The sequence below is a fragment of the Mobula hypostoma genome, chromosome 14, assembly GCF_963921235.1.
Source record: "Mobula hypostoma chromosome 14, sMobHyp1.1, whole genome shotgun sequence".
NCBI classification, from domain to species: domain Eukaryota; kingdom Metazoa; phylum Chordata; class Chondrichthyes; order Myliobatiformes; family Myliobatidae; genus Mobula; species Mobula hypostoma.
The window spans coordinates 306,107-324,150 of record NC_086110.1 but is presented as its reverse complement, the minus strand read 5'-3'; the positions used below and the strand labels follow the sequence as shown (position 1 = coordinate 324,150).

Here is an 18,044-nt window from a genome sequence, read left to right as displayed (position 1 = left end):
CTTAACCACACATCGCTCTGCGATGATACCGGTGCCCAGCTGTACCGGCCCTAGTGCCCTTCCCTTGGACAACATCAATGGTGTGGAGAGGGGAGACTTGCAGCATGGACAACTGTCAGTCCTCCATACAACCTTGCCCAGGCCTCAGTCAACATTGAAAATCGATGGACAGCAGAAAAAAATCTTCCCAATCAACCAACTTCTTACTCATTTTTGCTAACTTATATGCCCTTTCCTTGGCGTTTATGCAGTCCTTAACTTCCCCTTTCAGCCACGGTTGCCATCCCTGCCATTTGAAAACATTTTCTTTGTGGGCCATACCTATCCTGTGCCTTGTGAACTAGTCCCAGAAACCATCCATTTCTGCTCTGCCGTCTTCCCGCCAGTATCCTCTGCCAATCCATCTGGGCAAACTCCTCTCTCTGGAATTCCCCTTATTCCATTGTGATACTGATGTATACACAGGAGGAAGATCATAGACAGGAGGTGGACATTTAACCTAAATTGCCATTAAGACTAAGACTAAATGGCCTGACAGTTGCTTTACTGTCTTAGTTCTTTGTTCTAAAGTGAGCATTCCATGGACATTGAACTACAGGAAAAAGAGTCACAAATAGAACAATCCCTCCAGAACGCTGAAAGGGGAGGGGAAGTTGTGTCTAGTGCTGGAATTTTGTTCAAGTTACATCATGATGACTAAAGGAAACTAGAAAGCATTTGGTGAGCACTGGTTTGCGCATGGGGCAGCCAACGCAGAAGGAACTACAGACAATCTGGGAGGATACGTGTAAATACAGAATAGGAAATAATTGGGCAATTAATTTGCTGAGAGGCATTGGGAGGTCACTTTACTGGGAAGATGCGGATCAGAGTGGCGTTAAGAAATGGGATTAGAATCCTGATTCACCAAAAGTGTGTTTTCTGAACATTGAATGGACTCACCCATTTTTATATTTTAACTCCTGAGTTTCACAGACATGTCTGATGGTCCAATGGGGTGATTTATGAATTACAAGCTTCTGAGGCATTTGACTGCACTAGTTCAACAACAGACACAAAAAAGTCCGTCTTCACAATGAAAGCCGCTTATCAATGGACTTTACACGGACTGGTGATCCAAGTTGTCCTATCCCACTGTGACTCATAAAGGTGCTGATTATTTTAAACGGCTTATGGAATCTCAAAACTTTTGTTAATAAAGTCACAGTTAAGACCTAAGAAGCAAGTTATTTAGCAGTAGAACTTATTACCCAGAAAAGGAAAAGTCACACAATTGGTGATAAGCTAATAATGTTGGCATGTGAAATTATAGTGGGTAAAAATGTTCTGACAAGACGCAGTACTTGAAATTGAAAAGGTTTCGCACTCGATGATGACTGGTTCTTCGCTTGTGAAGATCAGGAGGGAAGAAGAGTACTCAGGAGCGACGGCACGATCGTTGGTGACCGAGGCCAATTCTGGATCTGCAGGCTGGCACAGTAGGGACTCTGGAACAGCTAGGATGTGGGCACTTGGGCAGCAAGATCCTTCCTGTGTCTCCTCTTCTCTTCAGCAGTTGCTCTTCTGATTTCCTCAGAATTCTTGGCTGCACCGTGGATTGGTGTTCTCCAGTGGTCTCTGTCACAAGCCAGCTGCAGACACTTGTTGATCTCAATATTTGTCTGAGAGAGCTGCTGCTTAATTTGGTCGATGTACCTCTTGCGCAGGGCACCGTGATCTCTCTTGCCCTGAAGGAGTTTTCTGAAAAGTACTGCTTTCGGTAACCTGGAGCTGTCCATACGAGACACGTGGCCTGGCCAGTGGAGCTGCTTGAGCAGCAAAGTGCCTTCAGTGCTTGGAACTTGAACCTTCTCCAGGACCTCGTTGTTGATTTTGCCGAGTACTTTGATGATGAAAAATAACTGCAGAAATATGTAAAAGTTGAGCAAGTCTCGGCAAGGCCCTGGATAAAATGTTATGTCTTTTTCTGACAAAATTCTTTTGAGTGGGAGGAGCAATACTATAAGGAATTATTTGTGATAGGAGGAGTTAGTGTTTGCTTTGATAAACACCTAAAGGGTTGGGCTGATTTGAGAATGTGAAGGATTACTATGTGAGGGCCTGGAGTATGATGGGTCAGAGTCTTAAAGCTCAATACAAGCGACCATAATGTGAAACTGTATGGTGTCATGGGTCAGAGAGTGTGAAGGGTTAGAATGTGCAAAATCAGAGTGTGGAGTGTCAGAATGTAAAGGGTGAAAGTGTGGAGGGTCAGAGTGCAGAGAATGAGAGCGTGGAGGGTCAGAGAGTGGAGGGTCAGAGAGTGGAGGGTCAGAGTGTGAGGGTCGGAGAGTGGAGGGTCAGAGTGTGAGGATCAGAGAGTGGAGGGTCAAAGTGTGGAGGTTGAGAGTGTAGAGGGTCAGAGTGCAGAGAGAGAGTGTGAGGGTCAGAGTGTGGAGATTGAGAGTGTGGAGAGTGGGAGTACTTTTGTTTCAGCACACATGCATGCTTTTTATAATTTCAAAAATAATATTTATTGATAATGTATAAATATACATGAAAAATAAAACATTGCAGGTAACCTTTTCTTGTACCAGATGATCAGCACATTCAACAGCATTGGTGCTCATGCTGTTATCTGGTGCTGGTCTGTGGGACATGCCTTTGCTCGCCCTGTGGCTCTCCCTCAGTATCCCAACGCTGCTGGCTCGTGCTGAACTTGTGCTGAGTCATTCTCTCTCAGCAGCTTTTCCCGGCCCGCCTCTCCTGCTCAAGCTCCTCCTTGCCTCTGAAGCCACTGTTAAATCCAGAGGCAGAGCCAAGAATGAGCAGCGTGCCTACAAGTCGGTAAACTGGCCGCCCCCCGGAGTGCAGCCCCAGCCGGTAAGCCTGTAATCTGTCAATGTTTCTGCTTGTAGCACCACTGACACGCGTCCAAATGCTGAAGGGTTGGTGGGGGTGGTGGACGTGGTGTGATTACACTCCTCCCTCTCCAAAGGAGCTGCTAGGAGGTGTGAGGCATATAGCGGCCCCTCTCTGCCACTCCTCCCTTGTCAGGCATCCTCTCAGAAATCTCTACGTCAAACGGCCCCTGGCCCCTGCCTTCAGCATGGGTGGTATTGACAGGAAGAGCCGGATTTGGTCTCTTACCAGGGGTATCACTCGATTGTCTTCACCACCACGTCCCCTGGAAGTCGAGGAAGGATAGGGCCATCTTCCATCTCTTTGTCAACAGCCTCCCAACCTCATTACCTCCCTCACCCAAGTCTGCGGCAGTTAGGGCCAAGGCTGAAGTAAGGAGTTCGTGCCCAGCTCCCGATCCCGGCTGTCCCGAGCCACCGGCTCTGCTGACAGGCGGTGTGCTGATGGGACCGGGGCTGCTGTGAGTGTGCTGGCCTTGGGCGGGGGTCAGTGACTGGCTCTGGCAGCAAGAGGAAGCTGGAGTGTCCTCAGAAGCCACAGGTGAAGGCTGATACTGGGAGAGCTCAGTGGCTCTACTGCCCTGTAAGGGCCTGACAGAGTTGCTGTGGGCTAACCTGCTTTGTCCACAGACAGGGGTCACTTTTGAATTTGGCTCCAGAAGTTCTCTATGGATCTGTACACCTTCAGCACAGACAACGTCTGCTGCCAGGTCTTTGGTTGACAGTCCAGCAACATCTCTTTCCTGATTCCCACCTCTCCTGGCGACAATGATTCTGGACCATAGAGTCAGGGGGCCCTCATGAGGCTGGCAACTTTGCTCTTTCAAGCAGGCGTTCACTGCATTTCTGTCCACTGCCGTGTTGGTGGGGAGGCAAGTTTGGTGCTTCCGCTCTGGGTGACCTCAGCATTTGTGAAGAAGCCATGTATGTCATAGCCATGTGTTTGCTGTCAGGGGCCTGTCTCCATGTACCACGTGTTCTTTAACACGGGTTTCTCTGCTGTCAGGGGCCTGGCTCCATGTACCACGTGTTCTTTAACACTGGTTTCTCTGCTGTCAGGGGCCTGGCTCCATGTACCACGTGTTCTTTAACACTGGTTTCTCTGCTGTCAGGGGCCTGGCTCCATGTACCACGTGTTCTTTAACACGGGTTTCTCTGCTGTCAGGGTCCTGGCTCCATGTACCACGTGTTCTTTAACACGGGTTTCTCTGCTGTCAGGGTCCTGGCTCCATGTACCACGTGTTCTTTAACACGGGTTTCTCTGCTGTCAGGGGCCTGGCTCCATGTACCACGTGTTCTTTAACACTGGTTTCTCTGCTGTCAGGGGCCTGGCTCCATGTACCACGTGTTCTTTAACACGGGTTTCTCTGCTGTCAGGGTCCTGGCTCCATGTACCACGTGTTCTTTAACACGGGTTTCTCTGCTGTCAGGGGCCTGGCTCCAGGTACCACGTGTTCTTTAACACGGGTTTCTCTGCTGTCAGGGGCCTGGCTCCAGGTACCACGTGTTCTTTAACAATGGTTTCTCTGCTGTCGGGGGCCTGGCTCCATGTACCACGTGTTCTTTAACACGGGTTTCTCTGCTGTCAGGGTCCTGGCTCCATGTACCACGTGTTCTTTAACACATGGTTTCTCTGCTGTCAGGGGCCTGGCTCCAGGTACCACGTGTTCTTTAACAATGGTTTCTCTGCTGTCGGGGGGCCTGGCTCCATGTACCACGTGTTCTTTAACACGGGTTTCTCCGCTGTCGGGGGCCTGGCTCCATGTACCACGTATTCTTTAACACTGGTTTCTCCGCTGTCGGGGGCCTGGCTCCATGTACCACGTGTTCTTTAACACGGGTTTCTCTGCTGTCAGGGGCCTGGCTCCATGTACCACGTGTTCTTTAACACGAGTTTCTCCGCTGTCAGGGGCCTGGCTCCATGTACCACGTGTTCTTTAACACGGGTTTCTCCGCTGTCAGAGGCCTGGCTCCATGTACCACGTGTTCTTTAACACGGGTTTCTCCGCTGTCAGGAGCCTGGCTCCATGTACCACGTGTTCTTTAACACTGGTTTCTCCGCTGTCAGGGGCCTGGCTCCATGTACCACGTGTTCTTTAACACTGGTTTCTCCGCTGTCAGGGGCCTAGCTCCATGTACCACGTGTTCTTTAACACGGGTTTCTCCGCTGTCAGGGGCCTGGCTCCATGTACTACGTGTTCTTTAACACAGGTTTCTCCGCTGTCAGGAGCCTGGCTCCATGTACCACATGTTCTTTAACATGGGTTTCTCTGCTGTCAGGAGCCTGGCTCCATGTACCACGTGTTCTTTAACATGGGTTTCTCTGCTGTCAGGGGCCTGGCTCCATGTACCACGTGTTCTTTAACACTGGTTTCTCCGCTGTCAGGAGCCTGGCTCCATGTACCACGTGTTCTTTAACACTGGTTTCTCCGCTGTCAGGAGCCTGGCTCCATGTACCACGTGTTCTTTAACATGGGTTTCTCCGCTGTCAGGGGCCTGGCTCCATGTACCACGTGTTCTTTAACACGGGTTTCTCCGCTGTCGGGGGCCTGGCTCCATGTACCACGTGTTCTTTAACACGAGTTTCTCCGCTGTCAGGGGCCTGGCTCCATGTACCACGTGTTCTTTAACACGGGTTTCTCCGCTGTCAGAGGCCTGGCTCCATGTACCACGTGTTCTTTAACATGGGTTTCTCCGCTGTCAGGGGCCTGGCTCCATGTACCACATCGTGTTCTTTAACACTGGTTTCTCCGCTGCCAGGGGCCTGGCTCCATGTACCACGTCGTGTTCTTTAACACTGGTTTCTCCGCTGTCAGGGGCCTGGCTCCATGTACCACGTGTTCTTTAACACTGGTTTCTCCGCTGTCAGGGGCCTGGCTCCATGTACCACGTGTTCTTTAACACGGGTTTCTCCGCTGTCAGGGGCCTGGCTCCATGTACCACGTGTTCTTTAACACGGGTTTCTCCGCTGTCAGGTGCCTGGCTCCATGTACCACATGTTCTTTAACATGGGTTTCTCTGCTGTCAGGAGCCTGGCTCCATGTACCACATGTTCTTTAACACTGGTTTCTCCGCTGTCAGGAGCCTGGCTCCATGTACCACGTGTTCTTTAACACGGGTTTCTCCGCTGTCAGAGGCCTGGCTCCATGTACCACGTGTTCTTTAACACGGGTTTCTCCGCTGTCAGGGGCCTGGCTCCATGTACCACGTCGTGTTCTTTAACACTGGTTTCTCCGCTGCCAGGGGCCTGGCTCCATGTACCACGTCGTGTTCTTTAACACTGGTTTCTCCGCTGTCAGGGGCCTGGCTCCATGTACCACGTGTTCTTTAACACTGGTTTCTCCGCTGTCAGGGGCCTGGCTCCATGTACCACGTGTTCTTTAACACGGGTTTCTCCGCTGTCAGGGGCCTGGCTCCATGTACCACGTGTTCTTTAACACGGGTTTCTCCGCTGTCAGGTGCCTGGCTCCATGTACCACATGTTCTTTAACATGGGTTTCTCTGCTGTCAGGAGCCTGGCTCCATGTACCACGTGTTCTTTAACATGGGTTTCTCTGCTGTCAGGAGCCTGGCTCCATGTACCACGTGTTCTTTAACACTGGTTTCTCCGCTGTCAGGGGCCTGGCTCCATGTACCACGTGTTCTTTAACACTGGTTTCTCTGCTGTCAGGAGCCTGGCTCCATGTACCACGTATTCTTTAACACTGGTTTCTCCGCTGTCGGGGGCCTGGCTCCATGTACCACGTGTTCTTTAACACTGGTTTCTCCGCTGTCGGGGGCCTGGCTCCATGTACCACGTGTTCTTTAACACTGGTTTCTCCGCTGTCAGGGGCCTGGCTCCATGTACCACGTGTTCTTTAACACTGGTTTCTCCGCTGTCAGGGGCCTAGCTCCATGTACCACGTGTTCTTTAACACTGGTTTCTCCGCTGTCAGGGGCCTGGCTCCATGTACCACGTGTTCTTTAACACTGGTTTCTCCGCTGTCAGGGGCCTGGCTCCATGTACCACGTGTTCTTTAACACTGGTTTCTCTGCTGTCAGGAGCCTGGCTCCATGTACCACGTGTTCTTTAACACTGGTTTCTCTGCTGTCGGGGGCCTGGCTCCAGGTACCACGTGTTCTTTAACACTGGTTTCTCTGCTGTCGGGAGCAAGTGGAGTAAATCCTTTTCTCCTGATTGCACTGGTGAGTTAGCTACTGGACCTCTTGCTCAAACCAACTGTGGGTCCCTCAGGGCAGCCAGTAAGTGGTGGGCTCCCGTAGGTTAGAATTCGACAGCCTATCAATGTAAAACAGGATGCTGAAGCAGATGGAAACACGGAGCAATAAACACACAAACCACTGGAGGAACCCAGCAGGTCCACAACATCTGTGGCAGGAAATAGACAATGGATGAATGAAATGTTCAGCTGAAAGATGTCAACCTGAAATGCGAACTGTTCATTTCCCTCCATGGATGCTGCCTGACCTTGATTTTATGAGTGAATCATTGTTTGAGAGGAGCCCTCTTTGAATGGCCCTTGGGAACCTTGCCCACCATCTTGTGGTGGGGCTTTGGTCGATGCATGTGTTTAGAGACCAGTCTGATGGAGATGCTGGAGTATTGATCAACACAGAGGTTATTGATCCTGTCATGACGCAGGTAATATGGACATCTCGTGTTCCCTCTCCCCGGTGATGACATCAATCAATATGCACTTATGCACCGACTGCCTTGGTAGATACCACAGAACAGAAATTAACCTTCCTTCTCCTGTATCTTCTGGTTGATCTTACCAGTTCCTGAGTTTGAGGCATTTAGCCAGACACTTAAGTAGGCAAGGCAATTGATCATAATGTGGACAAATGGGACTGGTGCAGATGCACAGGAAACTCAGTATGGATTTATGGACTGAAGGGCCCATGCCTACAAACGTACGATCCTGTCACTTGCCGATCTCACCTCACCATTGTGTAGCCCAGATCAAGACCCTAAGTGTGGATTCTCATTATCGACTACAGCTCGGCATTCAATGCTATCATCTCCTCAAAACTAGCCAATAAGCTTCAAGACCTTGGCCTCAATACCTCCTTGTGCAATTGGATGCTCGATTTCCTCACTTGCAGATTCCAGTCAGTTCAGATTAGCAACAGCATCGCCTCCCATGAGTGCACCACAGGACTGTGTGCTCTACTCACTTCTCACCTGTCAGGGTGTGGCTCACACAGTTCCAATGCCAGAGTCAACTTTTCTGCCAACATCACTGTCGTGGGCCGAATCAAAGGTGGTGACAGATCAGCACACAGGAGGGAGATTGAAAATCAGGCTGAGTGGTGCTGCAACAACAACCTCTTCCTCAATATCGTAAGACCACGGAGCTGATTTTTGACTTTAGGAGGAGGAAACCAGAGGTCCTTGAGCCATTCCTCATCGGGGGGTCAGAGGTGGAGAGGGTCAGCAACTCTAAATTCCTCATGGTTATCATTCAGAGGACTTCTTCTGGGCCCAGCATGTAAGTGCAATTATGAGCAAAACTCAATAGTGCCTCTGCTTCTTTAGGAGTTTAAAGTTTTGGAAGACTTTGTATGACATCTAAATCTTTGGTAAACTTTCATAGATGTAGTGGAGAGTATATTGACTGGCCGCATCACAGCCTGATATGGAAACACCCATGTCCTTGAATGAAAAATTTTCCAAAAGTAGTGCATACAGCCTCTTCCAGCATGGGTAAAGTCCTCCCCAGCATCGAGCACATCCAAACGGAGCATTGTCACAGGAAATCAGCATCCAGCACCATGGACCCCACATCCTGGACATGTTCTTTTCTCATTGCTGCCATCAGGAAGAAGCCTCAGGACTCACACCACCAAGTTCAGGAATAGTTATTATCCCTCAACCATTATGTCCTTGAACCAAATGGGATAACTTCATTTGCCCACCACTGAAATGTTCCCACAACCTATGGATCCACTTTCAAGGATTCTACATCTCATGTTCTCAATATTTATTGTATTTTTATTTATTATTAATATTACTGTTATTATTTCTGTTTGTATGTGAAGTTTGTTGGCTTTTGCACAATGGTTGTTCACCTTGTTGGTATGGTCTTTCATTAATTCTATTACAATTACTGAATTTATTGTGGGTGCCTGCAGGAAAACTAATCTCAGGGTTGTATATATCTACTTTGATAATAAATTTAGTTTGAACTTTGACGTTGATGCTGCCTGGGAGAGGCTACTTGTCTGTGCCAGAAGCCAGAATTTCCCCACAGACTCACCTGCTGGATTTGGAAGAGCAGCTGGGTCAGGAAATGTCATCAAGGAAGGAGGTCTCCTTGCTCTGTGCCTCAGGAAAACTCAGATCCAGAGTCGTCACAGTGGACGAGGAGCTATGGTCTGACCTGTGTTGTGGATTCTGTCCCTGCATGGAGCCCCAAGAGAGACATATGGTGTATGGCCTCTTTCAACCACCAAAAGCCAGTCGAGATGGTCTGTTGGGATCGCTTCTGACATTTGCCTCCCTTGAGAAATCAGTCCTACACTTACCTGCCCTCCCCAATATCTGGCATCTTCTTCTGCACATTCAGAAGCTAACCTGCAAATCGCCGCCAATTTGTTCCCTGAAACTTGTGATGGAATGGGATTTACGCTCAGCACCTTCAAAATGAAAGGTCCTCTCCCGGCCTGCCCACTGTGAAACACTGTCCTGCAAACGTGCAGCACACATAGCACAGTGGGTCAGGCAGCATCTGTGGAGGGGAATGGACAGTTGACGATATGGATCACGTACTTCATCTGGACTGGAAAACAAGAGCGGTGATAGCCAGTAGAAAGGAGTGAAGGGCAAGGATGGTGCAAGAGCTGGCAGGACATAGGTGGATCCAGATGAGGAGGGGAAATAAGCAGATTAGGCAAGGGGAGAGTGGGGATGTTGTCAGAGGTGATAAGTGGAAGTGAGCAAGGGCTGAAGAAGTTGGAGTCTGACAGGAGGGGGAAGGTAGACCATAGAATCAAGGGAGGTAGGGACGGACCCACCACAAAACCTATAGTTCTTTCCATGTTCTGGGAGGAACTGAGGGCTGACACTTACCACAGCCTTCAATATATTAGATATGCTTTCGTTGGTCAAGGAAATCAAGGCCTCAAATAAAACACAGGACTAACGATTGACTGAGACACACAAGGTGCTGGTGGAACTCATGACGGCATCAGTGGAGGGAACTAAACAGTTGACATTACAGGCCAAGACCCTTCAGCAGGGCTGGAAAGGAAGGGGGCTGCAGCCAGACTAAGAAGGAGGGGCAGACGATGAAGATCCCTATCCTCATATATGCTTCTGAGATCAAGACTTCCCACACGCATACCTCAGTGTTCCAGAGTGATATTCCCAAAAATGTTTCAGCGGAATATTCCACTGGAAGGATAAGTGATCCAACTTTCCCGGGAACGAGGTGCCTGTTTCTCTTGTCAGTTGATTACTTTGGCCTTAGCTATGTCATTCACAGGCTTAACATCACATCTTCCATTTTGATGCAGGTGTTGGAAATCTGGAGTGAGCGATAAACTGCTGGAACAATTCAGTGCGTCGAACTGTATCTGTGAGGGATGGGATGGTCAACCAATTGGGTAGAGACCCTGCGTCAGGACTGAAGTTTTTCAAGGTAAGAGGTTACCAGAGGGATATACTCAGGGATGTGTTCATTCATTGGAAGGTGTTTCCAGAGGAAAGCATTCAGGGATAAGGTCATAATACAGAGGAACGGAATTAGGCCACTAAGCCCATTGAGTCCGCTCTATCGTTCCATCATGGCTGATCTCAGATCCCACTCAAACCCTTACACCGGCATTCTCGCCATACCCTTTGATACCCTGATCGATCAGGAAACAATCAACTTCCACCTTAAATATACACACGGACCTGGCCTCCACTGCAGTCTGTGGCAGAGCATTCCACAAGTTTAGTACTCTGTTTAAAACAATTGTTCCTTACCTCTGTTCTGAAGGGTCACCCCTCAAGTTTGAGGCTGTGCCCTCTAGTTCTGGATATCCCCACCATAGGAAACATCCTCTCCACATCCACCCTATCTAGCCCTTTCAACATTCAGCAGGTTTCAATGAGATCCCCACACATGTTTCTAAATTCCAGTGAGTATAGGCCCAAAGCGACCAAATGCTCATCATATTTTACCCTCTTCATTCCTGGAGTCATTTTCATGAACCTCCTGTGACTCTCTCCAATGACAACACATCCCTTCCAAGATATGAGGACCAAAACTGTTGACAATATCTCAAATGCAGCCTGATTAGTGAGTTATAAAGCCTCAGCGTTGACTCCTTGCTTTTATATTCTATTTCTCCCTGAAATAAACGCCTACATTGCATTTGCAATCTTTACCACAGACTCAATCTGTAAATTAACCTTCTGGGAGTCTTGCACGAGGACTCCTACGTCCCTCTGTACCTCTGATGTTTGAACTATGTCTCATTTTGATAATAATCCACACTATTGTTCCTTTTACCGAAATTCATTATCATATATTTCCCAACACTGTATTCCACCTGCCACTTTTTTGCCCATTCTTCCAATTGGTCTAAGTCCTGCTGCAATCGCATTGCTTCCTCAGCCCTGCATATCCTATCTTCATCTCATTTGCATACTTTGCCACAAAGCCATGAATTACACTATCTAAATCATTAACAAACAATGTGAAAAGTAACAGTCCCAATACTGACCCCTGAGGAACACCACACTGGCAGCCAACCAGAAAAGGCCCCCTTTATTCCTACTCACTGCCTCCTGCCTGTCAGCCCTGTAACACCACAGGATTTTATCTTGTTAAGCAGCCTCTTGTGTGGCACCTTATCAAATGCCTTCTGAAATCCAAGTAAATGACATCCACTGCCTCTCCTTTGTCCACCCTGCTTGTTACTTCCTCAAAGAACTCTAACAGATTTGTCAGGCAAGATTTCCCCTTACAGAAACCATGTTGACTTTGACCTACTTTATCATTAGTCTCCAAGGATGAGTCCATTCATGTGGAGAAGTTAGAGAGGAAAACATTCAGGGATGTGTTCAAAGCCTCCTTTTGCTTTCCTCTTCCAAAATACGTTTATTCAATGGTTACAGAATACAATATTACACTTCTTCACCATACACATCATTTACAATTTTGAACTATTACATGCTCATCACTGTGGTCCCAGAAATGTCCCATTGCATTCATGCACACCTCAGGCCATTTGCCAGGGACACACTGGCACAGTCATAACCCCAGCTTGGGAGCAACCCTCAGCTGCCCAGCGCACAGACCCATGAACAGCCACCTTGGCCGTGTCTAGAGGAACCCTAGGTGAGCCAGCTCCCTCCGCACTGCGCTGGGACCAAGGATGAGGTGTATGGGGCTAAAGTGTGACCAGATCTTCTGGAGCACCTGCCGGACTTCTGTGGCCCTCCAACTTGTGACTGCTCGTAGTGAAGGAGGATCTTTGGGATGGTGCTGAGGACCTGAAATTCATTTATTGGAAGCAAACAGGACACTGCGCAACAGCCTCTTCACACACCCCATCAGCCATCCCCACCCCTCTATGGAAGTGTCTGTGGTTCAAACGTTTGCCTCGTCAGTGACCCCATAATCTGGGAGGGTGCAGGTCACCTTCAATGCTGAGGGACTGCTTCAGAAGATGAGGGGAGCAGTTGCGTATTTTTCTTTGTTTGCACACAGCGGCTATTATTGAATCTCTGCAGCACAACATACACCGGTGGTCACAGAGGGAGAGGGTTCATGTGGTAACATGTACACAGTACTCGTAGGCACAAAGCTAGCCAGCTGCACAGGCTAGGAGCAGGATGCAGAGTGAGAGAGGCTGTGTGGCTGGGAAAGTACCTGGCAGGTGGAATGAGGTGTGCAATTGTGAGGAACTCTCCCACTTTCATAGAAAGACAGAAAGGGTCACGGTGCTTTGTTCTTTGGCAAGAGACTTAAAGATGTTCTGGTGTTCAGACAGACCAAAATATCCGTGTATTAAATGAACATGCAGGTGTAGCAATTTCATTGAGAAGGCAAACAAAGTGTTGCTCACTATAAGACAATGAGAGTCATCTAACTCCAAATATATATGGCCCCAGTACAACCAGATATGGAGATTGATGTACTGGCCTTGTCTCCCCTGCAAGGAAGGATATAGTCCAGATAGAACATGTGCAAAACAAGATCATGAGGGTTCATTCAAACTCTGAATGACTGTGAAAAATAACACAGGGTAAATGGAAGGGAGAATCATTGGGAATGACAATGTGGCCTCTGCTTCAGTTTCAATGTCCGTCTTGCCTGGTTCAGCACAGCATGACGGGCTGCATGGCGTGTTCCAGTGCTAAATGGTTCCGTATTCTGCCGCAGTCTGAGCTCATGCAGTCCGGGGAACGTGATAATTCCAGCTACTCTCCATGAGAAAGGCTCTGTTCCACAAGTTGCCTGTGAGAGCGTTATATTTGTTGTTGTTCCAGCTGCTGCCAATAACCATGACGACGCCTCCGGCATCCATTCAACATTCCACTGCCTCTCCCCCTTGGGAACAGGCAGCATTGTCGTGTATAAAGTACTTTGATCAATGAAAATAACACATCTATTGTTTCCACTTGCACACACCAATCACCACTCCTTTGCTCAGTCCTACCTTCTCTCTCCAGCTGTTCACTATTTCTACTTGTGCACACCAATCTTCCTCTTCTCTTTACTCACACCTCCCTCCTCACTCTCCAGCTGTTCACTGTTCCAACTAGTGCACACCAATCACCACTCCTTGCTCAGACCCCCCTCCTCTCTCCAGCTGTTCACTGCTTCCAGTTGTACACACCAATCTTCATCTTCTCTTTGCTCAGCCCCGCTTCCTCACTCTCCAGCTGCTCACTGTTTCTACTTGTGCACACCAATCACCTCTCCTTGCTCAGCCCCATCAGAGTGTGACTGAAAATGGATGTACTCTGGGAATTGCACGACAGAAATGTGAAGATCATTTAAAGAGCACTTGCAGGAGATTCAGGATAACTCTGTCCCATTCAGGCAGGGAAAGGATGACAGTGTTGTTGACAAGGTAAGCAGAACATCTAGTTAAAAGGAAGAAAAAAAAAACATATTTAATGTTCAGGAAGCAAGGGTCAAACAGGGCTCTGGAGAGTTACAAGGTAGGCAGGAAGGATCATAAGAATGGGCTTAGGAAAGCTGGAAGGGACATGACAAGACTTTAAAACACCAAGGCATTCTACATGTATGTGAAGAACAGAATGATGACTAGACTGAAGGTAGGACCGATCAGTGATAGAAGAGGAAATGTGTGACTGGAGTTGGAGGAATTTGGAAAGGACCTTAATGGATATTGTGCTTCAGTGTTCACGTGTGAGAAAGGCTTTGACGTTTGTGAGGAAAGCACGAAGCAGGGTCTTGGACCAAAATGTCAACTGTTTATTCACTTCCATGGATGCTGCCTGACGTGCTGAGTTCCTCTAGCACTTTGTGTATGTTGCTTCAGGTTTCCAGTATCTGCAGAATTTCTTGTGTTTATGATACGATAGAACATGTTCACATGAAAGAAGAGGATGTGCTGGAAATTTGCAATAACATTAGAATAGATAAGTCCCTGGGGCTGGACAGGATATACCTCAACTTACTACAGCAAGTGAGGGAAGAGACTGTTGTGCCTTTGGCGATGATATTTCCATCCTCGTTGGCCACAGGAGTAGTGCCAGAGAATTGTGGCAAACAATATTCCATTGTTTAAGACAGGGAGTAAGGATAACCTTGGGAATTATAGGCTAGTGAGGTTTACTTGTGGGCTAATTTTTGGAGAAGATTCTTGGAGACAGGATTTACAAGTATTTGAGAAGCATCATGTGATTAGGAATAGTCAGCACGGCTTTGTGACAAATAGGTCATGCCTCATGGACCTGTATTATTTGAGGATATGACAAAGCACATTGATGAAGGTAGAGCTGTGGATGTGGTGTAAGGCATTTGATAATGTTCCCCATGGTAGGTTCATTCAGAAAATGAAAAGGCATGAGATCCAGGGAAGCATATGGATTCAGAAATGGCAGTGGATGGTTGTAGCCAAAATGTTTTTTACACGGTGCTTGGTATCCAGTGATGTTCCACAGGGATCTGTTTGGCACATTGCTCTTCGTGATTTTTGAAAATGACTTGGATGAAGAAGCGGACAAGGAGGCAAGTAATATGCAGATGAAGTTTTGGATAGTGTAGAACGTTGTCATAATTGATAACGGGATATTTATAGGATGCAGAGCTGGGCTGGGAAGTAGCAGATGGAGTTCTACCCTGAAAAGTGTTTTTTGTTACTTTGGAAGGTTGAATTTGAAGGTAGAATACAGGGCTAATGGCAGGATTATTAGCAGAATGGAGAAACAGAGGAGGTCCACGTCCAAAGTTATGGTGTAAGTTGATAGGGTTGTTAAGAAGGTATATGGTGCATTGGCCATTAGGTAGGGTGATTATGCTTGAGAGCCGTGAGGTAATGTTGCAGCTCTATAAAACCCTGGTAAGACCACCCTTGGAATATCGTGTTCAGTTCTGGACACCTCATGATAGGAAGGATGTGGAAGTTTTAGAGAGGGTGCAGAGAGATTTACCAGCATGCTGCCTGGATTGGAGAGCATATCTTATCAGGATAGGTTGAGTGAGCTTGGCATTTCTCTCTGGAGTGAACGAGAATGAGTGTGAGTTGATAGACGGGTACAAGATGATAAGAGGCATAGATCGAGTGGATAGCCAGAGGCTTTATCCCCAGGGTGGAAATGGGGCATATTTTAATTTGATTGGAGTAAAGTACAGGGGGATGTTAAAGGTAAGTGTTTTAAACAGAACGGTGAATGCATGAAATGTCCTGTCAAGTGTGATGGTAGAGACCGACACATTGGAAGCATTTAAGAAATTCTTAGACAGGTACATAGACGATAGAAAAATGATGGCACTGTATGAGGGAAGGGTTAAATCGATTTTAGAGTAGATTAAAAGGGTGGTGTAACATCATGAGCTGCAGGGCCTGTACTGTTCTAAAAACACGGTCTCTCTGTAATGATGCTTCCTTGTTCACACATTAGTGTGCTATCGTCTGCCTGCCTCTCACTGGCATTCATCGCCCTCTTCCTCCCCTCTCTAATCCCTCCCTCCTCCTCCCTCCATTTCTGCCTCACCCTCTCTTTCTCTATTTCCCTCTCTGTCTTCCTTTCTTTCTCCCTGCCTGCCATTTTCTCTGTCTTCCCCTTTCTTGGCCTCTCCTTGAGTGTCTGCCCTCTCTGTTTTCCTCTCTCTTGCATTCGTCCCCTTCTCTCATTCCTTTCGCTTCACCTTCCTCTCCCCGTCATCCCATGCTCTCTGTTTCTCCCTCCTTTTTCCTCTCTGTCTCTTCTTTCTTTCTCTCCCTCTCCTCTCTCCCTTTTCTCACAAAACACCTCTCCTCCACCTTTGCCTTTCTTCATTTCTCTCCTTCATCATCTCAGGAGTCCACTTCTGGTTCTCTAACTTTTGTCCCTGTGGGACTGCCCTGGGACCATGCGTTCTTTAGGTTGACCTGTGATAATTTACCTGCTGATATTTGATTCTGCCACCCCTGACAGGTCCCTGCTCACCCCTCTGGGGTTAGTCCACATGACCCTGGTTATTAACCTGAACGTTTTGATTCAATGAGTGCTATTCTCCGAGGGCTTCCTGCTCATACACAGCCCATGGCTCCTTTCCGAGAAACAGATTCCACGCTCTCTCCTTCCCGAGGAGCTAGATATACAAAGGGATTCTCCTGCACACAATTCGGAACATCATTACTTTTCCCTTTACAGTAACATTGTCCCACTGATTTTCAGGTGACTATAATAGGACATAGAACAGCCTGGTAACATGCCCTTTGGCCCACGATGTCTGTGCCGAAGAGGTTCCTTCTGTCTGCATGTGATGCATATCTCTCCACTCCTTGCCTCTGTACATGCCTGTCTCCATGCCTCTTAAACCTTGCTGTCATATCTGCCTCCACCACCTCCCATGGCAGCCTGCCAGTCCATTCCAGGTACCCGTCACTCTCTGTGTAAAACATCTTTGCTCTGCACATCTGTTTGACAGCATTGAGGAGGTATCTGCATGAGCATTTGAGTCACCCAGACTGACATGGCTAAGTGCCCAGGCCTTGAAGAGAGGATTAATACAGAGGGGTTCCCACCAGTCAGTGTGGGCATATTTGGCCAAATGGCATGTTTTTGTATGATTTCACGATCCTGGCAGGGACTTGTTCTATCACTGAGCAGCTGTGAACCATCTGATTGGCCTGTCAGAGTTTCCTTTGGGAACTAGTTGACTTGATCAGCATTTCTGATCTGGCTATTGTTCACGATTGCACTTAACCAATTTCCCCCGGGATCAATAATGTATGACTGTGACTATGACTATGACTATGACTAATAGAAAAAATGGCAGCGCATTGGATTAATCATGTAGATGTCATTAACCGTTCCTGTTCTCTTTTGGCAGATTGAGAGCTGAGGAATCTTTTGGAGGAGACAGGCACTGTCTGGGTGTGTTCCCACGAGCGATGGACCAGGCCACACAAAGACTCAGTCCCCTCCCTGTGGTTGTAATCGGTAAGATAGCATCTCCGACCAATCACTCCAACATCTGGTAACCCCACCATGCTGGAGTGCATAATCTCTGCAATACTTACTTCTGAGAGGGGGTCAGAGTGTCCAAACTCCTCATACCATCATCCCTCTCTATTCATGCTGAATTCAGATAAACATTTTTGTTTTTTATATCATCAGACATTCTGCCACCTTCTTCTGACATCATAAGGTGGTTATCATATTTTCCGGCCGTCAGGCTCACTGCAATGTTTGTCAGCACGAAGGTGGGTGGATTATATCAGAGTGTGCACCAGCTCCAATGACCTACCTGATCAAAACCTCGAACTACCAGAGACCCAGGTTTGATTCTGACCTCAAACCCTCAAACTACCAGAGACCCAGGTTCGATTCCCACCTCAAACCCTCCAAGTACCAGAGACCCAGGCTCGATTCCCACCTCAAACTCTCCAAATACCAGAGACCCAGGTTCAATTCCCACCTCAAACCCTCCAAGTACCAGAGACCCAGGTTCGATTTCGACCACA

General features: G+C 47.9%; 1 protein-coding gene across 2 annotated transcripts in view; it reads left to right on the top strand.

Moving 5' to 3' along the window:
- The first annotated feature begins 2,778 nt into the window (after window positions 1-2,778).
- Window positions 2,779-18,044, top strand: part of LOC134356051 (oxidative stress-induced growth inhibitor 1-like) — a 34,477-nt gene continuing 19,211 nt past the window's right edge. Inside the window, exons 1-3 of one of the 2 annotated variants that reach the window (XM_063066571.1) lie at window positions 2,779-2,862; window positions 10,419-10,543; window positions 17,411-17,520. In XM_063066571.1, coding sequence (XP_062922641.1) covers window positions 17,472-17,520 — 49 coding nt within the window. In that variant the 5' untranslated portion in view covers window positions 2,779-2,862; window positions 10,419-10,543; window positions 17,411-17,471. Of the gene's footprint in view, window positions 2,863-10,031; window positions 10,334-10,418; window positions 10,544-17,410; window positions 17,521-18,044 lie in introns of those variants that run through there. The other variant, XM_063066570.1, reaches the window with a different exon arrangement.